The sequence below is a fragment of the Pipra filicauda genome, unplaced genomic scaffold (assembly GCF_003945595.2).
Source record: "Pipra filicauda isolate LSUMZ 115617 unplaced genomic scaffold, ASM394559v2 scaffold266_size1643727_pilon, whole genome shotgun sequence".
In the NCBI taxonomy this organism is placed as follows: domain Eukaryota; kingdom Metazoa; phylum Chordata; class Aves; order Passeriformes; family Pipridae; genus Pipra; species Pipra filicauda.
This window is the reverse complement of record NW_024104383.1, coordinates 515,480-535,976: the sequence shown is the minus strand read 5'-3', so window position 1 is coordinate 535,976 and position 20,497 is coordinate 515,480. Positions and strand designations below refer to the sequence as shown.

The 20,497-nt window shown below is 54.6% G+C and overlaps 1 protein-coding gene across 1 annotated transcript; it reads right to left on the bottom strand.

The window, feature by feature from the left end:
- Positions 1-632: 632 nt before the first annotated feature.
- On the bottom strand, positions 633-13,629 carry SCNN1B (sodium channel epithelial 1 subunit beta). The gene is made up of 14 exons (XM_027736199.2): positions 13,591-13,629; positions 11,163-11,371; positions 8,782-9,100; positions 7,306-7,690; positions 6,379-6,572; positions 5,439-5,542; positions 4,824-4,987; positions 4,289-4,396; positions 3,476-3,593; positions 2,839-2,914; positions 2,594-2,651; positions 2,066-2,127; positions 1,612-1,687; positions 633-1,205 (listed from the first exon to the last, which is right to left on the bottom strand). The coding sequence occupies exons 3-14, from the start codon at positions 9,090-9,092 to the stop codon at positions 840-842; spliced, it is 2,022 nt and encodes a 673-aa protein (XP_027592000.1). The 5' UTR covers positions 9,093-9,100; positions 11,163-11,371; positions 13,591-13,629; the 3' UTR covers positions 633-839.
- Between the last annotated feature and the right edge of the window lie 6,868 nt (positions 13,630-20,497).

The window sequence follows — 20,497 nt, the reverse complement described above, 5'->3', positions numbered from 1 at the left end:
ATGTTCCCCTCCTTGCAAACTGCTGCCATGAGCCTCTCGCCAGCACCGGACTGCCCCTGCTGCCAGCAGGGAAGCTAAAGGCAACTTTTAAATTGTTTTATTATTGGAAAGGTGGTACTGTGAAACAGGCTGGCACTTCCTCCCCACCCCTGAATCTTTATGGAGTCTATCCTTGGCACACACTAACAGCTGTTCCCACCTGCGCCACGAGTGGTACCAACCCTGGGCAGCAACACAGTGGGACACCGGCAGGCTCCAGCAGTGAGGGGATGGTTCAGCTTTCACTCTGCTTCCATTGTAGTTATTTGGGGATGGAAATACTGGGACCTCAGAGGTCAGAAGTAGCTTTGGTCCCATCCCAAGGGTGTGGCACAGCTGCAACAGACACTGTGCCGTGTCTCTACATCCAAGAGAGCTGGAGAGGGGGATGGAATGAGGTGGTCCTTAAGGTCCCTTCCAACCCAAACCCTTCTGTGGTTCTATGATCCACCAGGCCATGGCCTTGCATTCACCGTCAGCATGTGCTGTCCTCTCCCCTCCACCACTGCCACCACCCCACTCTGCTCACTGGGAACTGCTTCCCACCCACCTGGTAATGAGAAGTGGTGAATGATTTTGCAGCAATACTGATGTACACAAGCTCTGCACATTCAGCCAGAGCCTGACTCTGTGAGGTTTATTGCAGGGTTTATTAGGCAGAGCTTCCTCCCAGTGATCAGTCAAGGGGGAGGACAGCCGGGGCTTTTTAGTTCGCACCTAACTTCAACAGAGAGTAGGTGGTTGCTCAGGGAGTGACATCCAGCGTGGTGATGGCAGCAGGAGGTGACAGGACACTCTGCTCACTCGGTCTCTGCGTCGCTGTCGGGACTGAGGACGTTGAGGGGCTGCACACGCAGCGAGTCGTAGTTGGGCGGGGGGGTGCCGGGTTCGGGGGGCAGAGCTTTGCCCCTGGGCAGGGCACCCATGGGTTCATGCTGGAAGCCCAGGTTGGTGTGAGCCTCCACCAGCTCCGACACCGTGGGAGGCGCGTCCGGGTACCGCGCCCGCGCCCGCTTCTGCTTCAGGCCTTTGCACCAGCTGATCACGTTGATGATGGTGATCCACAGCGAGTCAATGATGATCTCCCCGAACTCAATGAGGCACAGCACTGAGCCACCCATCCAGAACCCAAACTGGCCTCCAAGGCTTGAGAGTAGCCAAACAATCTGTGGGAGAAGAGTGGAGTGAGCCAAGGTGGTGGAGCCTCATCCCCGATCTGCCCCCCTGTGCGGGTGCCAAGATGGGTGATGGCCCTGCACCTGGGACCTGCCCACCACATCCCCTGCTGTGCAGGCGCTGCCCTGTCGGGTTGTACTCCCCAGTGCTGGGGACTGGGATGGGAGGTGGAGGGGAGGATGAACTGAGGGCTGTGAGCCGACCGGCGGAGGCAACTTTGTCCGCTTCGTTACAGCAAACGTGTGAGACAGCAGCCCCAAGGGGTGTGACAGACTGGCTGCTGAGGGGCATCTCTGGCCAGGGCTGATCAGCCCCAGGGAACTGAGCCCAGCCTGTGTGTCCTGGCTGACTGGCTTCTGTGTCTGCTCTGCCAGAAGGACTGGGACAGGCACTCACTGTCGTGGCAGCTGACTCCGAGATGGTGCGGTAGTTGTATTCCTGGAAGTAAATGTTCAGCTTGATAATCCCGTTCCTGTAAGGAACAAAAACCAGCTCAGAGAGGAGCTGGGCTGTGGAGGACCCATACCTCTGCTCCAGCCTGACCATGGGACGGAGAGACACCGAGACGTAAGCACGAAGGGATAAATGTTATGACATAGGAGCTGCCTTTAATGCTGATTTTACTTAACACATTTGAGTTTTCCTGGCCTGGTTTGCAGCTCTGAAGAGCAGAGGACATGCATGAAGTGCCTTTTGGATCTGCTTTCTGCATCTCCCAGGTGAACATGTGCCAAACCTTGTCCTCCCCCTGCTCTCGCACACGCGTGCGCTGGCCCAGAGCCAAGGCTCGTGTCAGTCTGATGTTAACAGGCTCAGCAGAGAAGATAAAGTGCTTGTTCCTTTCACTCACCTGTCCAGGGTCACATTTGTTGACATATCCCTTTCATAAGACAGAATATGGAAAATCCAGTCCTAGAAAAACAAAATCTATTCAGAATGAGCAGAAGCATCCTGTGCTTCTGAAGAGCACGGAGTCCCACGGGTGCTGCATCCTGTCCCACACAACCCCAGCCCTGTAAGCAGCTGAGGGGGGTGCTGTGGACCTGAGTGGGTGGGCTCTGCCACAGCAGGAGGTGGGTGCTCTTGCCCTGTGAGAAGGCCCCCCTGCACCCCACAGGCACGTGGTGTGGAAGGTGGGTGCTCAGTCTTGGGCTGTCACAGGCACTTAGAGCAGAACCCCAGGGTGGAGGAGCTGCTGTGGGGGGGTCCCTCCTCCCACCTTGTACCTTGGTTTCTGCTGCTGGTTTGTGTGTGGAAAATGTGGAATTTAGCAAAGAGGTGCTGGGACCTGGATAGCAGCCTTGACAATAGTGAGTGTCCATGTGGCTGGGAACAGGTAACCATTAATGTCTCTTCCAAACCAAGGAATCAGGTTTACCTCAGAGGCTTCTGATGGCCAGTCTGCCATGGAGATGGTCATCTTGTACTGCGTGTCACTGCAGGGAGGAGGGAGAGCATTAGTACAGAGGTTTCCCCTTCCCTGAAGTCCCTGGAACTTCAGTTCTCACAGAACAAACCAGCCCTGTGGAGTTTGCTGCTGTTTTAGGAAGGTCAGGACTGATGGGAGCTGAAATACAGGATCTCTCCACCTCCACAGTGGTCAGATCAGGTGCAGGTACTCACTTGCATGTTTCCTTACAGGAGTCAATGCAGATCTGTCGTTGTTTTATGCTGGATCTCAGTGAGAAATAGCAATATGCTGTTTGGTGAAAACAAAATCGAAAATCTGTTTAGATAAGGATCTGCTTACTGGCTTATATCAATTTCGTTTATCAAAATAAATGTTAGGTGTGACCCTGCTGCACAGATTTGCCATCTTCCCCTCCAACTTTCCTTTCCTTGAGAAACCTGGGCAAATCCCTCTGACAATTTAATAATAAATTAAAAATAAGCCGTAACTCTCTGCAGACAGTTCCTATGGAAGTGGCTTGCTGGGGGTCAGTATTTTTGGCAGAGCCCAGCTGCTGCCAGCAGGGAGCTGTGCCACCCCAGGGCAGCACTGGAGCCGCCCCTGCCCCTGCCAGGGACAGTTTGTTTCAGGACCCAAACTCTTCGGGCACAGAGGCTGGCAGTGTTACCCTGTGTTTTTCTCCCCAGTGCCCAGGGACTCCCTCAGCCCTCAGTCAGGACCAAGATTTGGCCCCTTCTGCCCAGCACTGGCCCAAGCAGCCACACAGACACGTGTCTCAGGGAAAAGCCATCGAGTGGCTGCGGTGACAACGGCAGCAGGTCCCGCGGGCAGCGCTGGGTGAGCTCTTACCCCAGCCTGGGTTGTCCTCGTTGTTGCAGTAATTCACCCCTTTGGGTAAAGGGAACATGTAGTGGCCACATCCACAGATCTCAACCATGTGGTTTTGGAAACAGGAGCGCAGGCAAGCCTGGAGAGGGAAGAGGAATGCTTAGGCATGGGCTGAGCCATGAGCTCAGTGAGGCATGAAGTTAATCACCCAAGATTGGAGTGGGATTCTGGATGAGGCAGCACAAAGCAATAGCAAAGTCTATGAGAAGATAATTAAATTTAACAGCTGCAGGTAGGACGAGCAGAGAATTTCTGTGCGATAGGAAAGGTCTAGAGAGTTCAGAGCAGTCAGGGAGTGATGGAAGAGCCCAGTTTTGCTGAAAGGGCTCTGCAGTGACGTTACGTGGACACAGAACTCCAACAGCATTAGCACTTCTAGGGAATAACGCAATCCTTCCGAGTGTTTGCTTAAACCTTACACAAGCATCTTCAAAAGTTGGGCAAGGTGGTCCAGTTGTTATATTAAATAAAGGCAGAAATATAAAACCACTGCCAGCCCAAAGCCCTCCCAATCTCGGGTTGCATTTGTGAATCACCCCAAAGGGTTTGAGCGTTTCCCTTATTGCCGGATTGCAACCTCCAGAGCTGCTTCTCCCTCTGGTACAGCCTGTTACAAATTAACCCGTGCTTAGTGCTTGCACTCTAATTTTCTACAGTTTCAAGGTTTACAAACACTCAGCTTTCTCATCCCAATTACCCTCCATGCTAGCCAAAGATTTAATGCTTTCATGATTTTTCCTGAACACCTTTGTTTGATTCAAAAAGGTGTTTTACCTGTATGGAGTAGGAGGTGTTGTATTGGCTGTAGAGGTTTTTAACGGGCACATCAGAGCCATTTATGGTGCAGTCACTGTAGGGATAGCCCATCCGCTCCAGCTCATCCTGGAAGGAAACCCAAACAGCAAACTTTGGTTATTGCTCCTCCCCAGGGCCCTGTGACTGTTTTCCAGAGACTGTAATTCCCTGCTGACTCTGGCAAAAATAAAAGAGTCAGCAGCATCAGAGCTAAAGGGGCTGCAGCCTCTACCCCAGGCAGATCCAGGTAGGTGTTCAGGGGTTGGCAAAGCACCTTCTGACATGCCAGAGGAAGAGGCAACAATGACCTGAACCCAATATTCTGGGCTCAATACAGCCCTTTGCCAGGACAGTTACATAAAAGTCTCCATAAACTGCTCCAGCCCCCGGCTGGCGTGTACCTTGACTCCTTTGGTTTGAGCCAGTTCAGCCAAGACTTAAAGCAAACTTGGTTTTGGTCCCATCAGATAACATTATTCTCAGACAATCTGCTCCCCAGGAATGCCACACATACCACCAGCACTCCAATGGACGTTTCCGTCCCGGCCATGGCGTAGATGCCCTGATCCTTGAGGAAGGGAAAGCTCTTCTGTTGATGCAGCATGAGCCTGGCCCCAGCAGCAGAGGACAGGTAGGGGATGTAGTCCTGCTGACTGATGTCCAGAATCAGCTTCAACCCTGGGACACCAGACAAAACACTTAGAACAGGAATTGTATCAGAAGGCAAGGCTTTAGGGGGGAAAAAGAGTCTATTTTGTCCTCCCTGTTCCTTGGGGAAAGGTTGGGGTCTGGCTGCCATGGCAGCCTGACCTGTGCAGGAACACTTCTGATGGAGAATGCCCAGAATAGGAATAGCTGGGAATAGTCAGGTGTTGCCTCACATATTTCAACTATCCAGATGTTGCACTTCTGCTACGTGTAACCTTTGTGGTCACTTTATTTCTGGGTGGCACATTTCCCTTTTGGGAATTATCCCCTTCTGGAAAGCCCATGCTCCCTGCCACAGTGCTCCAGTGACACAGGAATGATAAATCTGTCCTGAGTGACAGAAATGGGTACCGAGAGACAGACAAACATCCCCCATTTCTGCCTCTCCAGCCCCCTCCTCTGCTGCAGAGCACCTCCTTACCGAACTCGGCTCCGGGGTTGGAAGAATTCAAAGCCTCTTCATCCATGCCCCAGTTAAAGATGTAGCAGTTACCATGGTCTGGGTGGTAGATTTGGGTGAAATTCCTGTAAGAATCATACACATAAAACTGTGACCCTTGGGAGGACTACAGGGGTGTGAGATAATGCAGCTGGTGGGCCCAGTGCTTGGCAGCTGTGCTGGGGTTCATCCCCCACTGCCTCGCTTGCTGAACACCTGCACAGGAATTCCAGCTGATATCATGTCAATCAATCTGCTGTTGAAAAAAAGGCAAAGCAGGGTACATGTGTGTGCTGGGACACAGCCCTGAGGACAGCACTCCACTGGGACAGAGAGGAATGGTCACACAGGTGAGGGATGTAATTGCTCAGCCTGAGCTGTGGTACCAGGTTTGGGCTGGTGTTACAGCTCATGCTTTGATAACAATCCTCTGTTGCCCTTGTTGCAGAAGGAGCATTGCAGAAGGGCCAGGGCTCCCCACTGCCTGTGGTGCTATTCTGTGCTCCCCTTTCTTAACACTGGAAATAGGAATTTGGGGTTCATAGGAAACAAAGATGTCTAAAATGAATTGTGTAAAAAGGGAGAGGGTCTGTAACTGGGGGCTGTGCTGCCATGATGGATATGCTGACTCAGTACCTGGTTATCACTGAGTACCCTGGGAAGCCCCGGGTGCTGTTAGCCTTGATATGTCATGAGTGAAACAGCCCATCTACAGCTCTAACTCAAGCCAGCACTGTCTCAAAGTAACCCATTTCAGTCAGGATCACTCTGGGAGGTGTTTTTAGAGCTGAGGACCAGCACCAATCTTGTTATTAGTTGATCTATACATTAAAAAGACTTCCCCCCCCCCCTTGCTGTTCCACTGGAGGTCTGTCCATTCCTGCTGGGATGGAAAGGGGCAGGGAACTCAGTGTGCACCTACTTGTAGTTGCAGGGTTCAGCCCCATAGAGACACGCCAGGATCATGTCCTCTGCCTGGTAGCCCATCCTGATCCTCTCGTGCAGCGGGACCTTGGAGAGGATGGAGGTGGACTGCAGGATGTACCACTCGGTCACCGCCTGCGCCGCGCTGGTGAAGTTCCGGTACGTGCAGTTGTTGGAGCCCTGATGGCTGCACTGGGGACACAGGGCAGGCAGGTCTGAGCCCCTGTGGGGATGGCAGGGGGGTCCCATGGCATGACCCTCCTCCCCACATGCTCGACTGGATGCCAGCCCTGCCTGCAGCTCCCAGGAATTGTGAGGTACAGCCAGGCAGAGCCACGAGCCAGCTGTGACACTTCCCAGCTGCCACACTTCGTGTGCTCACAGGGTCCCTCCCCAGGGGTGTTTCACAGCTGGGCAGGCTATTCAGTCAGTCCCAGGCTGACCTTCACAAGCTAACAGAATACGTCACTTTTGGGCCAATCCTTTAAGGCTGGAGTTCCCCAGCTTCCAAGGTCTGCTCGGGCAGGGTCCTTGAAGCCTCCGTGGGAGGAGGGGTGAGGGGTTGTGAGACCATCGTGTGCCTCTGAGCTGTGGGCTACAGCAGGAAAGGGGCAGGGGCAGCAGCCACAGCTGCTCCCTGGCATTTTGGGTACCCGACACAAGGAAGAGATGAACGTGTCCATTGCCTGGGAGCCTGCGTGGAGCACCCCTGCCCTGGTTCCACCCTGGGCTCAGCCCACAGCAGGGGGTGAGTCTGGGCACAGGCAGCCCCCAGCCCTGGCACAGTCAGACCAGAGACTCGAGGCAGAGCAGCTGTGGGCAGCTGACAGGGAGGAGACGTGGATCTCCAAGCTGCATCCCTGCCGAGGTGCCCACATGTCCCATCCCTCATCCCTGCCCTCTGCCTCCGCATGACCCCTCTCACCAGCTTCACTGCCAGCTTGTACTTCTTTTCTTCCGTTGTTGTGTTGGCTGGGGCAGGTGGAGCAGTGGTTTGGTTCCCCACAGTGGTTTCACTGTACATGGTGGTTTCATTGCCCTCAGAGCTCAGGCTGTCCCCAGCAGTTTCGTTGCTCGCAGCGGTCTCGTTGTCCCCAGCAGTCTGGTTGGTCTCAAAGATGTCCAGGATGACAGGATTGTCTTTGTCGTGCTCGTCGATGAGGACCAGAGGGATCTGGTTCCAGAGCTGCAGGTCGAGTGGTGGGGACACACTGTCACTGACGTTCCCTGGGGTGGGCTGCAGGATCCTCTCCAGCGCTGCCTCGATGAGCCTGTCCAGCTCCTTCAGCAGGTGCTTCACCTCCGAGTACCTGAGGGACCAGGAGCTGTGACCGGGCGGTGTCACGGCGCTGGGGACATGTGGCAGCTCGCCTGGCTTGGACCTTCCCGGGGACCTCGGATTGCTGCCTAAAATTTACTGGAGGGCAATGGGAGCTTCCATGTGGAGCATGGCCAGCTTGGCATCCCAGAAACCCACAGCCAGCCAGAAAGGCAGCAAGAGGGTAAAAATAGGGAGTGTTGCAGAGGTGAACCTGCCAGCATAGGGCTGAATTGATTTTAGTTCAGTAATTCACTACAGTTTACATAAGCAGAGAAAAAACTACCCCAAAGCAATTCCTGTGTTGGTTGAGAGCATCTTTTCTTGGGCTGCAAGGTTGCACGGATATGAATGTAAAGCAATTCTAAATTTAAAGCAACACTAACAAAAATCAGTGACTTCTTTGAAATCACAACTGAGTTCTCTGCAGCTCCTGGCAGACATGGCTGCGTTACTAGCTCTTAATGACTGGAGTGTGAGCAATAAAGAGAACATTCACAATGAGGAAGGGGAAGGAAAAGAATTGTGGGGAAAGATTGAAAGACTGATTTTGGCTGTGACAGGTGAGCTAAACTTGTTTTTTTTAATGAGATGAGGAAAGTTTGCAGGGAGAAAAAACCTTCATTAGATTGATTGGTATGGTACAGAAATTCTGCTAGGAAGAAATTTTCAGCTGTGAGGGTGGGGAGGCCCTGGCACAGGTTGCCCAAAAAGCTTTGGCCGCCCCATCCCTGGAAGTGTCCAAGGCCAGGTTGGACGGGGCTTGGAGCAACTTGGGCTAGTGGAAGGTGATCCTGCCTGTGGCAGGGAGTGGAATGAGAAGAGCTTTGAGGTACCTTCCCACCCAAACCATTCTGGGATTCTATGAAATCCAGGAAAATACAGGCAGATGAACCCTCCTCTGGCTCTGAGCCATTCACCCTTGTATTGTTCTTCTTTATTTGGTTTTTAGTGCCACTTGGTGAGTCAATTGATGCTCCTAAGGTGACACTTGAGACAAGACCAGGCCTGCAGTACCTCACCCTGGCAGTGTATCTGAGGGATTAGAGCACAGATGGGTAAATTGGGTGAATCAAAGCTTACTTGAAAGGGTTGGCATTGCAGACAGTGACTGCAGGGAACTTCATGGTCTTAAAGCCGATGGAGAGAGATGAGGTGACATTGTAGGACAAGTAGGTGTTGATGAGGATCCCCCACTGCCAGAACACCAGGGATGCAAAGAGCAATGTTAGGAAGAACCAGATTAGTTTCTTCTTCGGTCCCTCCTTGATGATGCGCTTGGGGCCGTGGGTGTTGGTGTTGTCGCAGTACCAGACCAGCAGCTCCTTGTAGGTGTAGCCGGGGCCCTTCTGCAGGCGGTGCAGGGCCCGCACCAGGTACTTCTTCAGATTCATGCTGCTGCCTGCCAACAGAAGAAAAGACATCAGATCAGCTCTGTGGAGGAGCAGGGCTGTGCCACACCAGGTGCACCTGCACTGTCAGCGCAGCAGAGGTGGGATGGTCACCGTGGTGGCACAGCCCTGGTTTATAACCCAGGAGAATCTCAGTGTGGACGTTCTGCAGGGTCACAGCTTGGCAGTGACACGTGCCCCAGCCTCCTGGGAGGGCACAGAGGAGCTTTGGCATTGGTAGCTCCAAAGGTGGCAAATGCTGGTGTCCCTGCTGGCCCCACCAGAGCTGAGTGACCCGAACCTGCAGGACATATCTGTGCCTGGTGACTCCTGAGTGTGGCCACGGGCCCTGTGGTGTTGCAATGCCCCACCAGATGCTGCTCAGTGAGTGGGAATGCTGTGTGCACACTGACACAGCTGGAACACTATCCCCAGCCTCAGCCAACACTAGGTGGACCAAGCAGTACATGCAGGAGCTGGCTCAGGTAGAGCTCGGGCTCACAGCAATCGGGGTTCAACCTCACAAGGGGCTTAAGATAATTTTTCTTAAAGGTAAGAAGTATTAGAGTGTACCCAGCACTTGGAGGGGCAGCAGAAGAGGAGCTGGAAGCAGCAGCACCTTTCCCAGGACCAGCAATGCTGTCCAGGGCTGCTGCCTACCAGAGGAAGGACGGTGGATTGTTTTTTTCCACCAAATTCCTTTGTCTGTCAGATACTATCAGTATGACCCGACCCCCTCCCCCCAGGTGAGGGATGCTGCATACTTGACATTCATTTTGTGAGTAAATAGAACATTTTGTGCTGCTATTTTAAGGTGAGAATCTGTGTTACTAAATCTTAACATCCTGAGGCAATATTTCAAAATGAACCTGAGACGGCCACTCAGAATGTTTTTCAGATTTAAGCTGCAAGAGAGCAGAGTTAAAGATTAATGCCGGGAATAGCCCCCATCCCAGAAGGAAGAGAGCTGGAATAACGCAGTGATAGTTCACTAGGGAGCAGCACTCGGCAGGGCACCGAGGAGAGTGACACAGCGTTACTTGCAGGTGAACAAAGGTACAGAAGGCAGTGAGGGGTGCACAGAGGCCCTGGAGAGTGGAAGCAGCTGGGCCCTTTGTACTTTTCAAAAAAAAAAGGTAATACTGATTCCTTGGTCTATTGGCCAGATCTGCACAATCCCTGAGTAGCACATACAGAGTTTGGTAGCAGTATAAAATCCAATAGATTTTTGAAGTCTCACTCCATGATCCAAAGATAGATGATGGTTTTCACTGCATCCTTATTACCTGTGACATTAGATGTAGGTGACACCTTAATGAGAGAGGACTTCTGAAAGAACAAACCCCAGCTGCTTCCTCTAAGATCTGAGGGCAGGCTCTACTCCCATAGGAAAGGATTTTGTTCTCCAAGCAACATGTGTCCTGGGAGCTGGACCCACCATCACCAGCTCATCCTCTGTGACCTTGTGCCACAGAGGTTCCCTCTGCCATTGCTTGAAGGGGATTTGCTCATGGAAGGAGCTGATATTGCACCAGACCCTGGCTGGGTTTTGGGCAGGGATATAAGGAGAAGGGGAACCACAACCTCAACCTCTGCTGAATTCCCAGCGGCTGCTGCGCCTGAGCCCCTGCAGTGTGAGCTCAGCCCTTCCTCAGCTGCACAGAACAGAATTGTCAGAGCTCATTGAAATGTAGGGAGCCTAGGGAGGCAGATAAGGAAATATTTTCTAGCTTTGAAGAAATACAATAGAAGATTTTGGTTAGATTGAAATTACAACTCCCCCTGCCCTGTGTGGGGCAGGACCCACCCGGCTGGTCCCAGCTGGCCACGTGCCCTTGGCTGTTCCTGTTGTCACCAGCTACTGGCCTGGCCAGAGCATGGGCTTCTGCCACGGGGGGACCCCCACTTATGTACAGGTCTCTCTGGGTTACTCACCAACCTGCCATTGCTGGGAGAAGTTGTTATTTCTTCTCATATTGGATAAAAGAAATGGTACAAAGCAAAGCTGCACTTGGCTGTACCTGGATTAGTTTTGTTCAATGTAATTTCTCACTTTAACGGTTTTCTTCTTACCTTTATTTCCAGAGTGTTTCCAAACAGACTTGTTCCTTTCTCACAGCTGGAAGCTGCTCCAGGTGAGCTGCCCAAGCCCCTGTTTGTGGGGGCTCCTTCCCCTGCACAGCACTCAGTGCTCAGAGGCTGGAGATGCCCAGAGGGAGTTTGGTGCCAGATTTGGTGCCAATTTGGAGCGGGTCCTGCTCTGCTCCATGAGTGGGCTGTACCTGAGCAGAGAAGTGACAAATGAGGGACAACAAGACCCACCCTCCATCGGTGCACAGAGAACTGTCACCCTTTCCAAAGCCCCTCCAGAACGTGGGAAGAGAGCAGTAGTGGAGCAGGAGCTGAGCAGGGCTGGGGGCTCAGGAGATGCCACCCCTTTGATGGACTCACAGCCCTGAATCCTTCATAGGTGACTCAGGGCAATCAGCACATGCTTCCCATCTGCTCCAGGCTGCCCTGGTCACACCAGGGGCATCTGAACCGACTGTTGGAAGCTGACCCCAGGGACACGAGACCCTGCGGGGCACAAGGTGCCAGGGGTCCCTCTCCTAGCAGCACCCATGCCCTGTTATGACAGAAGCCATCCTAAGATAAACCTGCTCCTGGTTGCAGTGGGGTTTCTCTGTGCTGTGGCTGTGTCCTCCCTGTCCCCAGCAGCCAAGTCCAGCCCTGCCTCATCCCAGCATCATCCCAGCTGAAACTCCTCCACCTCACTGTGAGATCAGACTCCCACATTACGAAATAATTGTGGTGACTGTGTTGAATCTCCTCTGGGATTTTCCTGGGGCAATTCCCACTTGAAAGAAATAAAGGCATAAGCAAACCTTCGCACAGTCCTGGAAGTTCCAGGGTGGGACCTGGGCTGCAAAACCACCCCAACACTACCAACCTGATGCCACTGTGATTGCTCAGCACTTTCTCTACTGGGACACACAGCATCATCCCTCTTATCACCAGCTGTTCACCTGACATCTTCCCCCTGAGCCTGAGGGAAAGGCTTTGTTTTCCTCGAGAAGACATTCATGCTCTCTAGTGGTATTTTTTGCAAATTGGAGAAATTTTTTGCATTACCTCACAAGTTTACAGGTTGCCAGTTTGAAAAGTAGAGCAGTAATATGTCAGCAAGCAGTGAATGCCCATCCCCAGGTGGAGTCAGAGCTCCAGCAGATGCTCTGCCTTGCTGGTGGTGTGCAGGGAGAGTGGCCACAGCACAGGGCTGGCTCCAATGCCCACGGCTCCAACCCACGCAGGCGCCTCCACGTCCAACCCCAGCAGGCACGAGTGCAGCACTCCAGGAGTATTTACAGTCTGGGAGCTGAGATAGCACTCACCTGACTCTGTGCCATGTGTTGCACTCTCTGTCCCCTCCTCCCCTGCCTAACCCTGTGTTCCCCTCTGCTCTGGAGATAGGCTGGGAGAACTGAGGGTGTTCAGCCTGGAGAAGAGAAGGCTCCGGAGAAACTTTGGAACCCCTTCCAGTACCTAACGGGGCTCCAAGAGCTGGAGAGGGATTTGGACAAGGGCCTGGAACAACAGAACAAGGGGAAATGGCTTCACACTGACAGACAGCAGGATTAGATGTGATATTGGGAAGAAATTCCTCTCTGGGAGGGTGGGGAGGCCCTGGCACACATTGCCAAAGAAGCTGTGGCTGCCCCATCCCTGGAAATGTCCAAGGCCAGGTTGGACGGGGCTTGGAGCAACCTGGGCTAGTGGAAGGTGTCCCTGCCCATGGCAGGGGATGGAACAACGTGACCCTTAAAATCCCTTCCGAGCAAAACCATTCTATGATTCTATTGTTCCCATGATGTCCCTTTCTCCGAGGACGATGGCAAACTGTGCTTCTCACATGCCAGGAGGGTCACATTGCTGAGAGTTAACTCTGCTGCTTGGGTGAGGAACAACAGGAATCCTGGATCGTAAGTAGAGCAAACTCCACCCACCCCCAAACAGCTCTGTCCACCAGGATGCCAGGAGCATACTCTACCTCACTGGGAGACACCATCCTGGGGGACATGGCACATTTCCAACACCAAACCAAACACTGAACTATTCCACAAAGCTGTGATTTGTTCCCATCCCCTTTTATCAAGGAGATTAAAGAAACCCCCTGTGTAAATACAGGTTAAATCTGAGTGACCACCCCTGGCTGCACGCCGGGTCCATCCCAAATACCTGCCCGGCACGAAAACCTGCCCCACTGCTGCAAAACCAGGCAGAGATCGGGTCACTTCAGGTCCGTATCAGTGTAAAAGTCACCATGACCAGCCCCGTCGCGCCAGTCCCTTCGGCCCCGAGACGTCGCCGAGGGATGCCCGCAGTGCCGAGAGATGCCCGCGGGCATCCCTTGGCGGCGCCGCGGGGCCGAAGGGACCGGCCAGCACCGACCCCGCACCCCCTCTCCTGGCCCCCCCGCAGTCTCTCCCCGGTCCCCCCGTACCTGCCGCCCGTGCGGCTCCGGCAGAGCTCCCGCTGAGACCGGGACCGGCCACGCCGCCTCCCCTGTCCCGCCCCGTCCCGCCCCGATGGAGCGGCTAAACCCGCCCTCCCGCCGGCTGGAGTCGCTCCCAGGTTAGTCCCGGCTCCTTGAAACCTTGCTTTGATTGTCTCGTAACACGTCCCAAGGAATGGCAGCTGATTCTGCTGCTTCTACTCCCGTCATGCCAAGACACGGGCAGTGCCACAAACCTCACAGATTCACAGAATGATTTGGGTTGGAAGGGATTTTAAGGGTCACCTTTTGACCCTGCCATGGGCAGGGACACCTTCCACTAGCCCAGGTTGCTCCAAGCCCCGTCCAACCTGGCCTTGGACACTTCCAGGGATGGGGCAGCCACAGCTTCTCTGGGCAACCTGTGCCAGGACCTCCCCACCCTCCCAGGGAGGAATTTCTTCCCACTATCCTATCTATCTTGCCCTCTGTCAGTGTGAAGCCATTCCCCCTTGTCCTGTTGTTGCAGGCCCTTGTCCCAAGTCCCTCTCCAGCTCTTGGAACCCCTTTAGGTACTGGAAGGGGCTCTCAGGTCTGGTGGCCATTGCCCTGCAGCAGGTCACAGTGTGTCTCAGTCTGGTTTGAGATGTCCCTGGTGCCAGGACATCACCTTGCTGCTTTGCCTTCCCTGGTGTCAACTGTCCCTGTTGTCAGGCTTTTGACACCTGATCTCTGCCTGGTTTTGCAGCAGTGGGGCAGGTTTTCGTGCCGGGCAGGTATTTGGGATGGACCCGGCGTGCAGCCAGGGGTGGTCACTCAGATTTAACCTGTATTTACACAGGGGGTTTCTTTAATCTCCTTGATAAAAGGGGATGGGAACAAATCACAGCTTTGTGGAATAGTTCAGTGTTTGGTTTGGTGTTGGAAATGTGCCATGTCCCCCAGGATGGTGTCTCCCAGTGAGGTAGAGTATGCTCCTGGCATCCTGGTGGACAGAGCTGTTTGGGGGTGGGTGGAGTTTGCTCTACTTATGATCCAGGATTCCTGTTGTTCCTCACCCAAGCAGCAGAGTTAATTAATCCCTCGGGGGGGTGGAGAGACATACTCCCCCAGTTTATTTTCTGTATTTTCCTACCCCAGGGCCAGCCCACTTTGTGCCATGGGCCTCAGCCCAGCACCCCTGTACAAACACATTTGGAGATAAAACGTTGAGCATCTTGAGAGACAGAACAGTGAACACAGAGAACACAGAACAGCAAACATGTCCGAACCTCCTTGGAACCATAAATCACCACTGAGAGCAGAGCATTGTACAGGGGAGCAATTTCCTCTTGGGAGAAAAGATAATGGCAGGTTCTTGTTCAGTCAGGACTTGGTCAGACTTTCCCAAATGTCCCCGTGTTCTGTTATTTGGGAACAAAGGGGATTTTTATTTTTAACTGCCACAAGTGTACTTTGTGTCATGATGTCAGGAGGGGAATGTGGAATTGTGTTCGAGCGGTATCTCCAACAAGGGAAGCTGGAACAAACAGGCTTGATGGACCAGGACTTACCCGGTTCCTCTGTCCTGTCACAGTAATTGCCCTCCTATTGCTACTGATTTCCCAAAGAACAATGTCTGTTACCAGCTCTGGCTGCTCCAGCACTGGAAATAGTGCAGGTGGCATTTGCTCTGGGGTTTGGAACATCAGCTGCAGAGCCAGCAAAGCCAAATGACCTTGAATTTGGCTTGACTTTGCGTTGTCTCTCGCTTGTTTATGAGAAAGTTTATTTCATAAGCAAAAACCTTCTGCTGACAATACAGCTGAAACCCCGTGGGAAGCTCCCCTGCACCCCAGGCATTGTGTTCACAGCAGGGTGTTGTGCTGGTGTGATGCACTGCTGACAGCAGCTAAATACAGCTGGGACATCAGATCCAGGGGGGAAATCAGCCCTGAAACGGGTTTTATCTACCCGATCAAAAATAGCAACTGCTCCTAAATTTGTCTGATGGGAGGAAAATATTTTCTTGGTGGCTGCAGTGGGCACAAAGGCGGGAGGAATTTTTCTGGGATGCTGTTAGGTCTGGATGTACTGATGAAATAAAGCAGAGCCCAAGGCTCTGCATGGAGGAAATCACTCCAAATCCCAGCCCAGGGGGTGGGAATGAGTTCAGGTCCACGGGAAAAACACAGGACTCATTCACATCTGGTTCTTTGTAAACTTGTGCTGCTTTTGGCCACATTATGCCCTTTAACATGGTGAGGGCTGAGGGCCCAAGGGGGTCCCAGCCCAGTGGCCAGAGCTGAAGTTACTCCTCGGTGCACATGGATTCCATGAGGATTTGGAAAGGCTCTTCAGTCCCCAGGAGCAGAAGTGGCACCGGGGCTTTGCTGCTCCTGAGCTCTGCAGGCAGCCTGTCCTGGGTGGCCTCCCTCCCAGCCGGGGAGCCCTGCCCACGGCTCACAGTCACAATGCCAGTGTGCCCGCACCTGCCAATTAGATTGTCACTGAGCAGGAGCTGCGAGATGAACGTGGTAAATATTAGTCACGTCTCAGCCTGGCTTCCTGTCCGACAGCTCTGGGGGGTCCGGGCAGCCCTCCTGCCAGCAGGCACGGGGAGGAGTGTGCCAGGCCCCAACAGTGCCCATCAGTCCCCATCAGTGCCCACCGGAGCCCATCAGTGCCCAGTGATGCCCATCAGTGCCCGGTGGTGCCCATCAGTGCCCGGTGGTGCCCATCAGTGCCCAGTGATGCCCATCAGTGCCCGGTGATGCCCATCAGTGCCCGGTGGTGCCCATCAGTGCCCAGTGATGCCCATCAGTGCCTGGTGGTGCCCATCAGTGCCCAGTGATGCCCATCAGTGCCCGGTGATGCCCATCAGTGCCCGGTGGTGCCCATCAGTGCCCGGTGGTGCCCATTGCTCACCATCGGTCCCTGCCGGGGGAGCCGCTCCCGCTCCATGCCCAGGGATCTGGGCATTGCCCGGCCCAGGCACTCGGCACAGGCTCACACAGCACAGTGATTGCCGGGTTTACCACGTGCACTTCCAGAAAAGTCACTAAACAAAATCGAGTCACTTAGTTGTGACCAGTAAAATCCCGGTGAAGTGACAGTGATCATCTCGCAGCCACCCTGTGTAAAACCTGTTAACTGACCTGTGTTTGCGTTACAAAGATCAGGCAGTAAAACCCAGACTGGTTTTGTTTTACAAGCAGCAGAAGAAGGGAGGGATGGGGCCCAGCTCCTGCTCACCTGGCACAGCTCAGTGAGCCGGTGGCCACAGAGAGGGGCTCGCCCCGTGCCAGGGTCGGGCACTAGGCTGTGGTGCTGTCACGCTGTGCGGCTCTGCCAGTCCAGCTGTGCCTCCAGAGTGGGAAGGATGGGGCAAACCCCACTGGGGCCCAGCTCCCTTGGCCCCAGTGTGGTGACATTGGGCACTGAGTCCCAGTTCACCCCCGGGTGACACAGGGCAGGCTTTCAATGCGTCACTGCTACAATTTGTCACCAGTGGGGTTTCCACAGACCTGCTCTGTAACCAATTGCTGTGACAGAGAATTAGTTGCACTCATTTGTCTTTTCCACCATAGAAGTTTACTGGAAAAAATACCCTGCCTGTCATGACTCCAGCATCCTGGTATGTGGCAGCTGCAGATGGGGTCCAGCCCGCTCGGAATGACCCCAGGATGCCCCAGCACAGGCCAGGGAGTGCCAGTGTGGCGCCAGCGGGACGCAGAACTGTAAAGATGCCCTGGGCCAGTGCTTTATGGTCCTCTCCCATGTTCTGGGGGAAATGTCAACTATTTTGTGACCAATGACATTTTATAACAAGACTGGAGTCGGGGTGATTACCCATGTGTACCCAGGGGAACAGTTTGTACCGTTCAGGATTCGTTATGTAAACTTGGGTGAGAAGGTCTTAAAACCCAGGAGGAAGATACCGGAGTGAGAGGTGTTGTGACAACAGGGTGATTCACCCCGGCTGTGGCCGGGTCCTGCCTCGGCCGCGCTCCAGGTGATCACATCCCGCTGGGACTGTGGCGCACTTGGAATTACAGGTGAACAATTCTAGGGAACGTGGTTTTAATCCCTAGAAACATGTTTGGACAAAGTATGTGAGTGGAAGGAGGTAGAGGTGACCCTGTATCCTGTACCCCATCCCTGGTGCTGGATGGGGCCAGGCTGGTGCCGGTGCCTGGGCCTTTCCTCTCTGGTGGGCAGTAGGCAGGTGAGTTGGGGGGACACTGGTTTGTGTCACAGGAACGCTGCCAATGGCAAGGCTCCCAGAGTCACAGTGCCACTGTGATCCCAGGGGATCACATGGAGAGCTGAGCAGGGCTGGCAGCACACCCAGCAGTGCAGGGGGCTCAGACCCCGAGGGGGTACAGCTACCACCCAGCTCCGTCTGGAGGGGAAACTGAGGCAGAAATGTAAGACTGGGAGGGACAAGGTTAGGGTCAGGGTGCGGGAGTGTTACAGGAAAGTGCCAAGGCCCAGGTGAGGATACCAGAGGACTGAGAGGCAGGAACACATGGTCCACGGCCCCAGGGCCAGGTGTTTCCCTGTTTACACCTTGGGCTGTGTTACAATTGGGCCGGGGAGCAGATCAGCACTCTGAGCCTGCGGCTGCCTGTGCGAGGCTGAAGGGGAGAACCCCAGTGCAGCACAGTCAGTGCTGCAGGAACCCGCTGTGCGGCATTCCGGCCTGTCCTCAGAGACAGGGACAGGCACAGGCACAGGGACAGGCACAGGCACGGCTGGCAGAGCCCCTGCCCTCTGCCACCACCACTCCCACTGCCCCACCGCCACCCCCAGATCCCTAGGGCAAGGGCATCCTGAGGCCACACTGCTCTGGGGACGGATAAATGGCAAGTGGGATGAGTGGGATGTGAGAGAAGAGCCTTTGCTTTTTGTGAAGAAGGGAGACAGATGGAGAGTTTCATAAATCCCCACGGGCTCGGGGTGCCCTTGCTGCCAGAATGCGCCAGTTCCAGAAGCGAAGCTGCTCAGGGGTGGTGCGATGGGTGATGGTGTTGTTGCTCCAGGATGCACCCTGTGCCCAGCCCCTTGTGTTGGGAGCGTTTGCATGGCCATGGGCTGGCTAGTGCAGCCCAGCTCCAGCAGCCCCGCCTGGCTGAGCCCAGCCCGAGGTGATGTGGGGCCAGTGGGGCTGGCGGGGCGGGCGGGCAAGCGCACGTGGGCAGCGCTGGGTGCCTGTGGGTGTGTGGCAAAACTGAGGGCTGCCACTAGTGCTGCCCGTGGGAGCAGTGTGGCACTGAGCCCCTGGCATGGAGTGGGGCACCAGGAGAGGCTGTGAGCAGCAGGGAGAGCCAGGACCGGCACGGCCCACAGCTGGAGTAGCAAAGCAGGGCAGTCCAGTTTCTTGGCTGGAAATGCCCAGGCTGGCTCCCCTTCCTCACCTTGGGCACTGGTCACACTCAATTTCGTTCCAGGGTTTGTTGCCGTGCCCAGCACTGCCAGTCCAGCCCTGCCATGGTGTTACAGCATGTGCTGGCAGGCGTGGGCAGCTGGTGAGGACTCCAAACGCCCCGGTCTGTCCTGTTCGCAGGGAGATGTCGGCATCGGGATTAGCGCTGGGGCCCTGCCATGGCACGTCACCGTGGAGAAGCTGCTGCAACCGCAGGTCAGACTCCGACTCACACTGCCTGGAGCTGCTCTGGTGCTGCCACGGCTCCACTGCCACAGCTTAGCCCTGGCTTGGGATGCTCCAGCTGCTGGAAAACTCTTCCAAAGCACCAAGCACAGACCGAGCTGGTGGGATCGGCTCAGACCAGGTGTCTGATGTGAGGAACTGCTCCGGGACTGCCCAGCTCCAGCCTCTGGCAGTTCTGGCGCTGGCTCTGCCTGCCCTGAAGGAAAAGGGTAAAACTAAACCCTCTACAACCTCCAGCCATATTTGGCCTCCCCAGAGCTGGGCTTAAGCATAAGAAGAGGCTCAGAGCCTGCAAGGATTTTCCATAGGCATGTGCTGGAGATGCCTTTCCCCAGCCCTGCCCCATTTACATTGATGAGGCATTTAACTCCCAAACCTGTTTGAGGACCACTGGATATCACCCAAATGTCATCACTCTGGAAGGGGCCTGGACAGTTTTAACCCTCTCGGTGCCACCTGGCTGCATCTGCTGGGAGTAGCTTTGGGCAGCCACCCTTTCCCTTTGCTCTGAGGGAGGCTGGGGTCACCTCTCCAGGCTGACACCTGCACACTAATGGATTTCTGCTGTCCAGAAAATCTCTGTGCAGCTGGATTTTTCTCCTCCTCAGCTGTTTTCCTCACACAGCTCCTCTATCACCTCCGACTTTCTCCCATCTGGCAGCAGCTGCCACAGGAGCTGTGGAGGAGCAAGAAGTTCTGCTGTGCCTCCTGTCCTGGAAGGGCTGGTCCCAGTGTGCCGGCGGCCCTTCCCGTGAGTCACCAGCACCTGCTGCTGCAGGTTTGTTTCGACACTTCTCCCCAGCTCATCCTTTGCCGAGGCAGTGCTGTGCCTGCAGTGCTGCTGCACCTTCACCGTGTTTTTGGTACCGCGGTGCTGCACAGCCAGAGCTGTGGGGCTGTGGGGCTGTGGGGCTGTGGGGCTGTGGGGCTGGGGCCATCCGTATCCGAGAGCCTGGGCACCATGGCCACAGGTGTATCCCAGGGCCAGGAGGTGAATGGGGGCTGCTGTGAGCAGGGGACTGCTGGTGAGGGGGGGCTGCCTGTGCTTGAGCCCTGACAGGGGCTGGCCAGGCTCCCACCACTTGCCATGAGTCTCCTGGGAACACAGTTCCCACGGCAAGAGACCCAGCCTCCTGCCTGACCCTGGAGCCGCAGTGGTGGAGGAGGGGATGTTGCTGAACCACAGATTTTACAGCCTGTTGTTCCCATAAACTTCAAGCTGAGTTTCTCAAACACTTTGGGTGTATGATGTTCAGTGTGTGC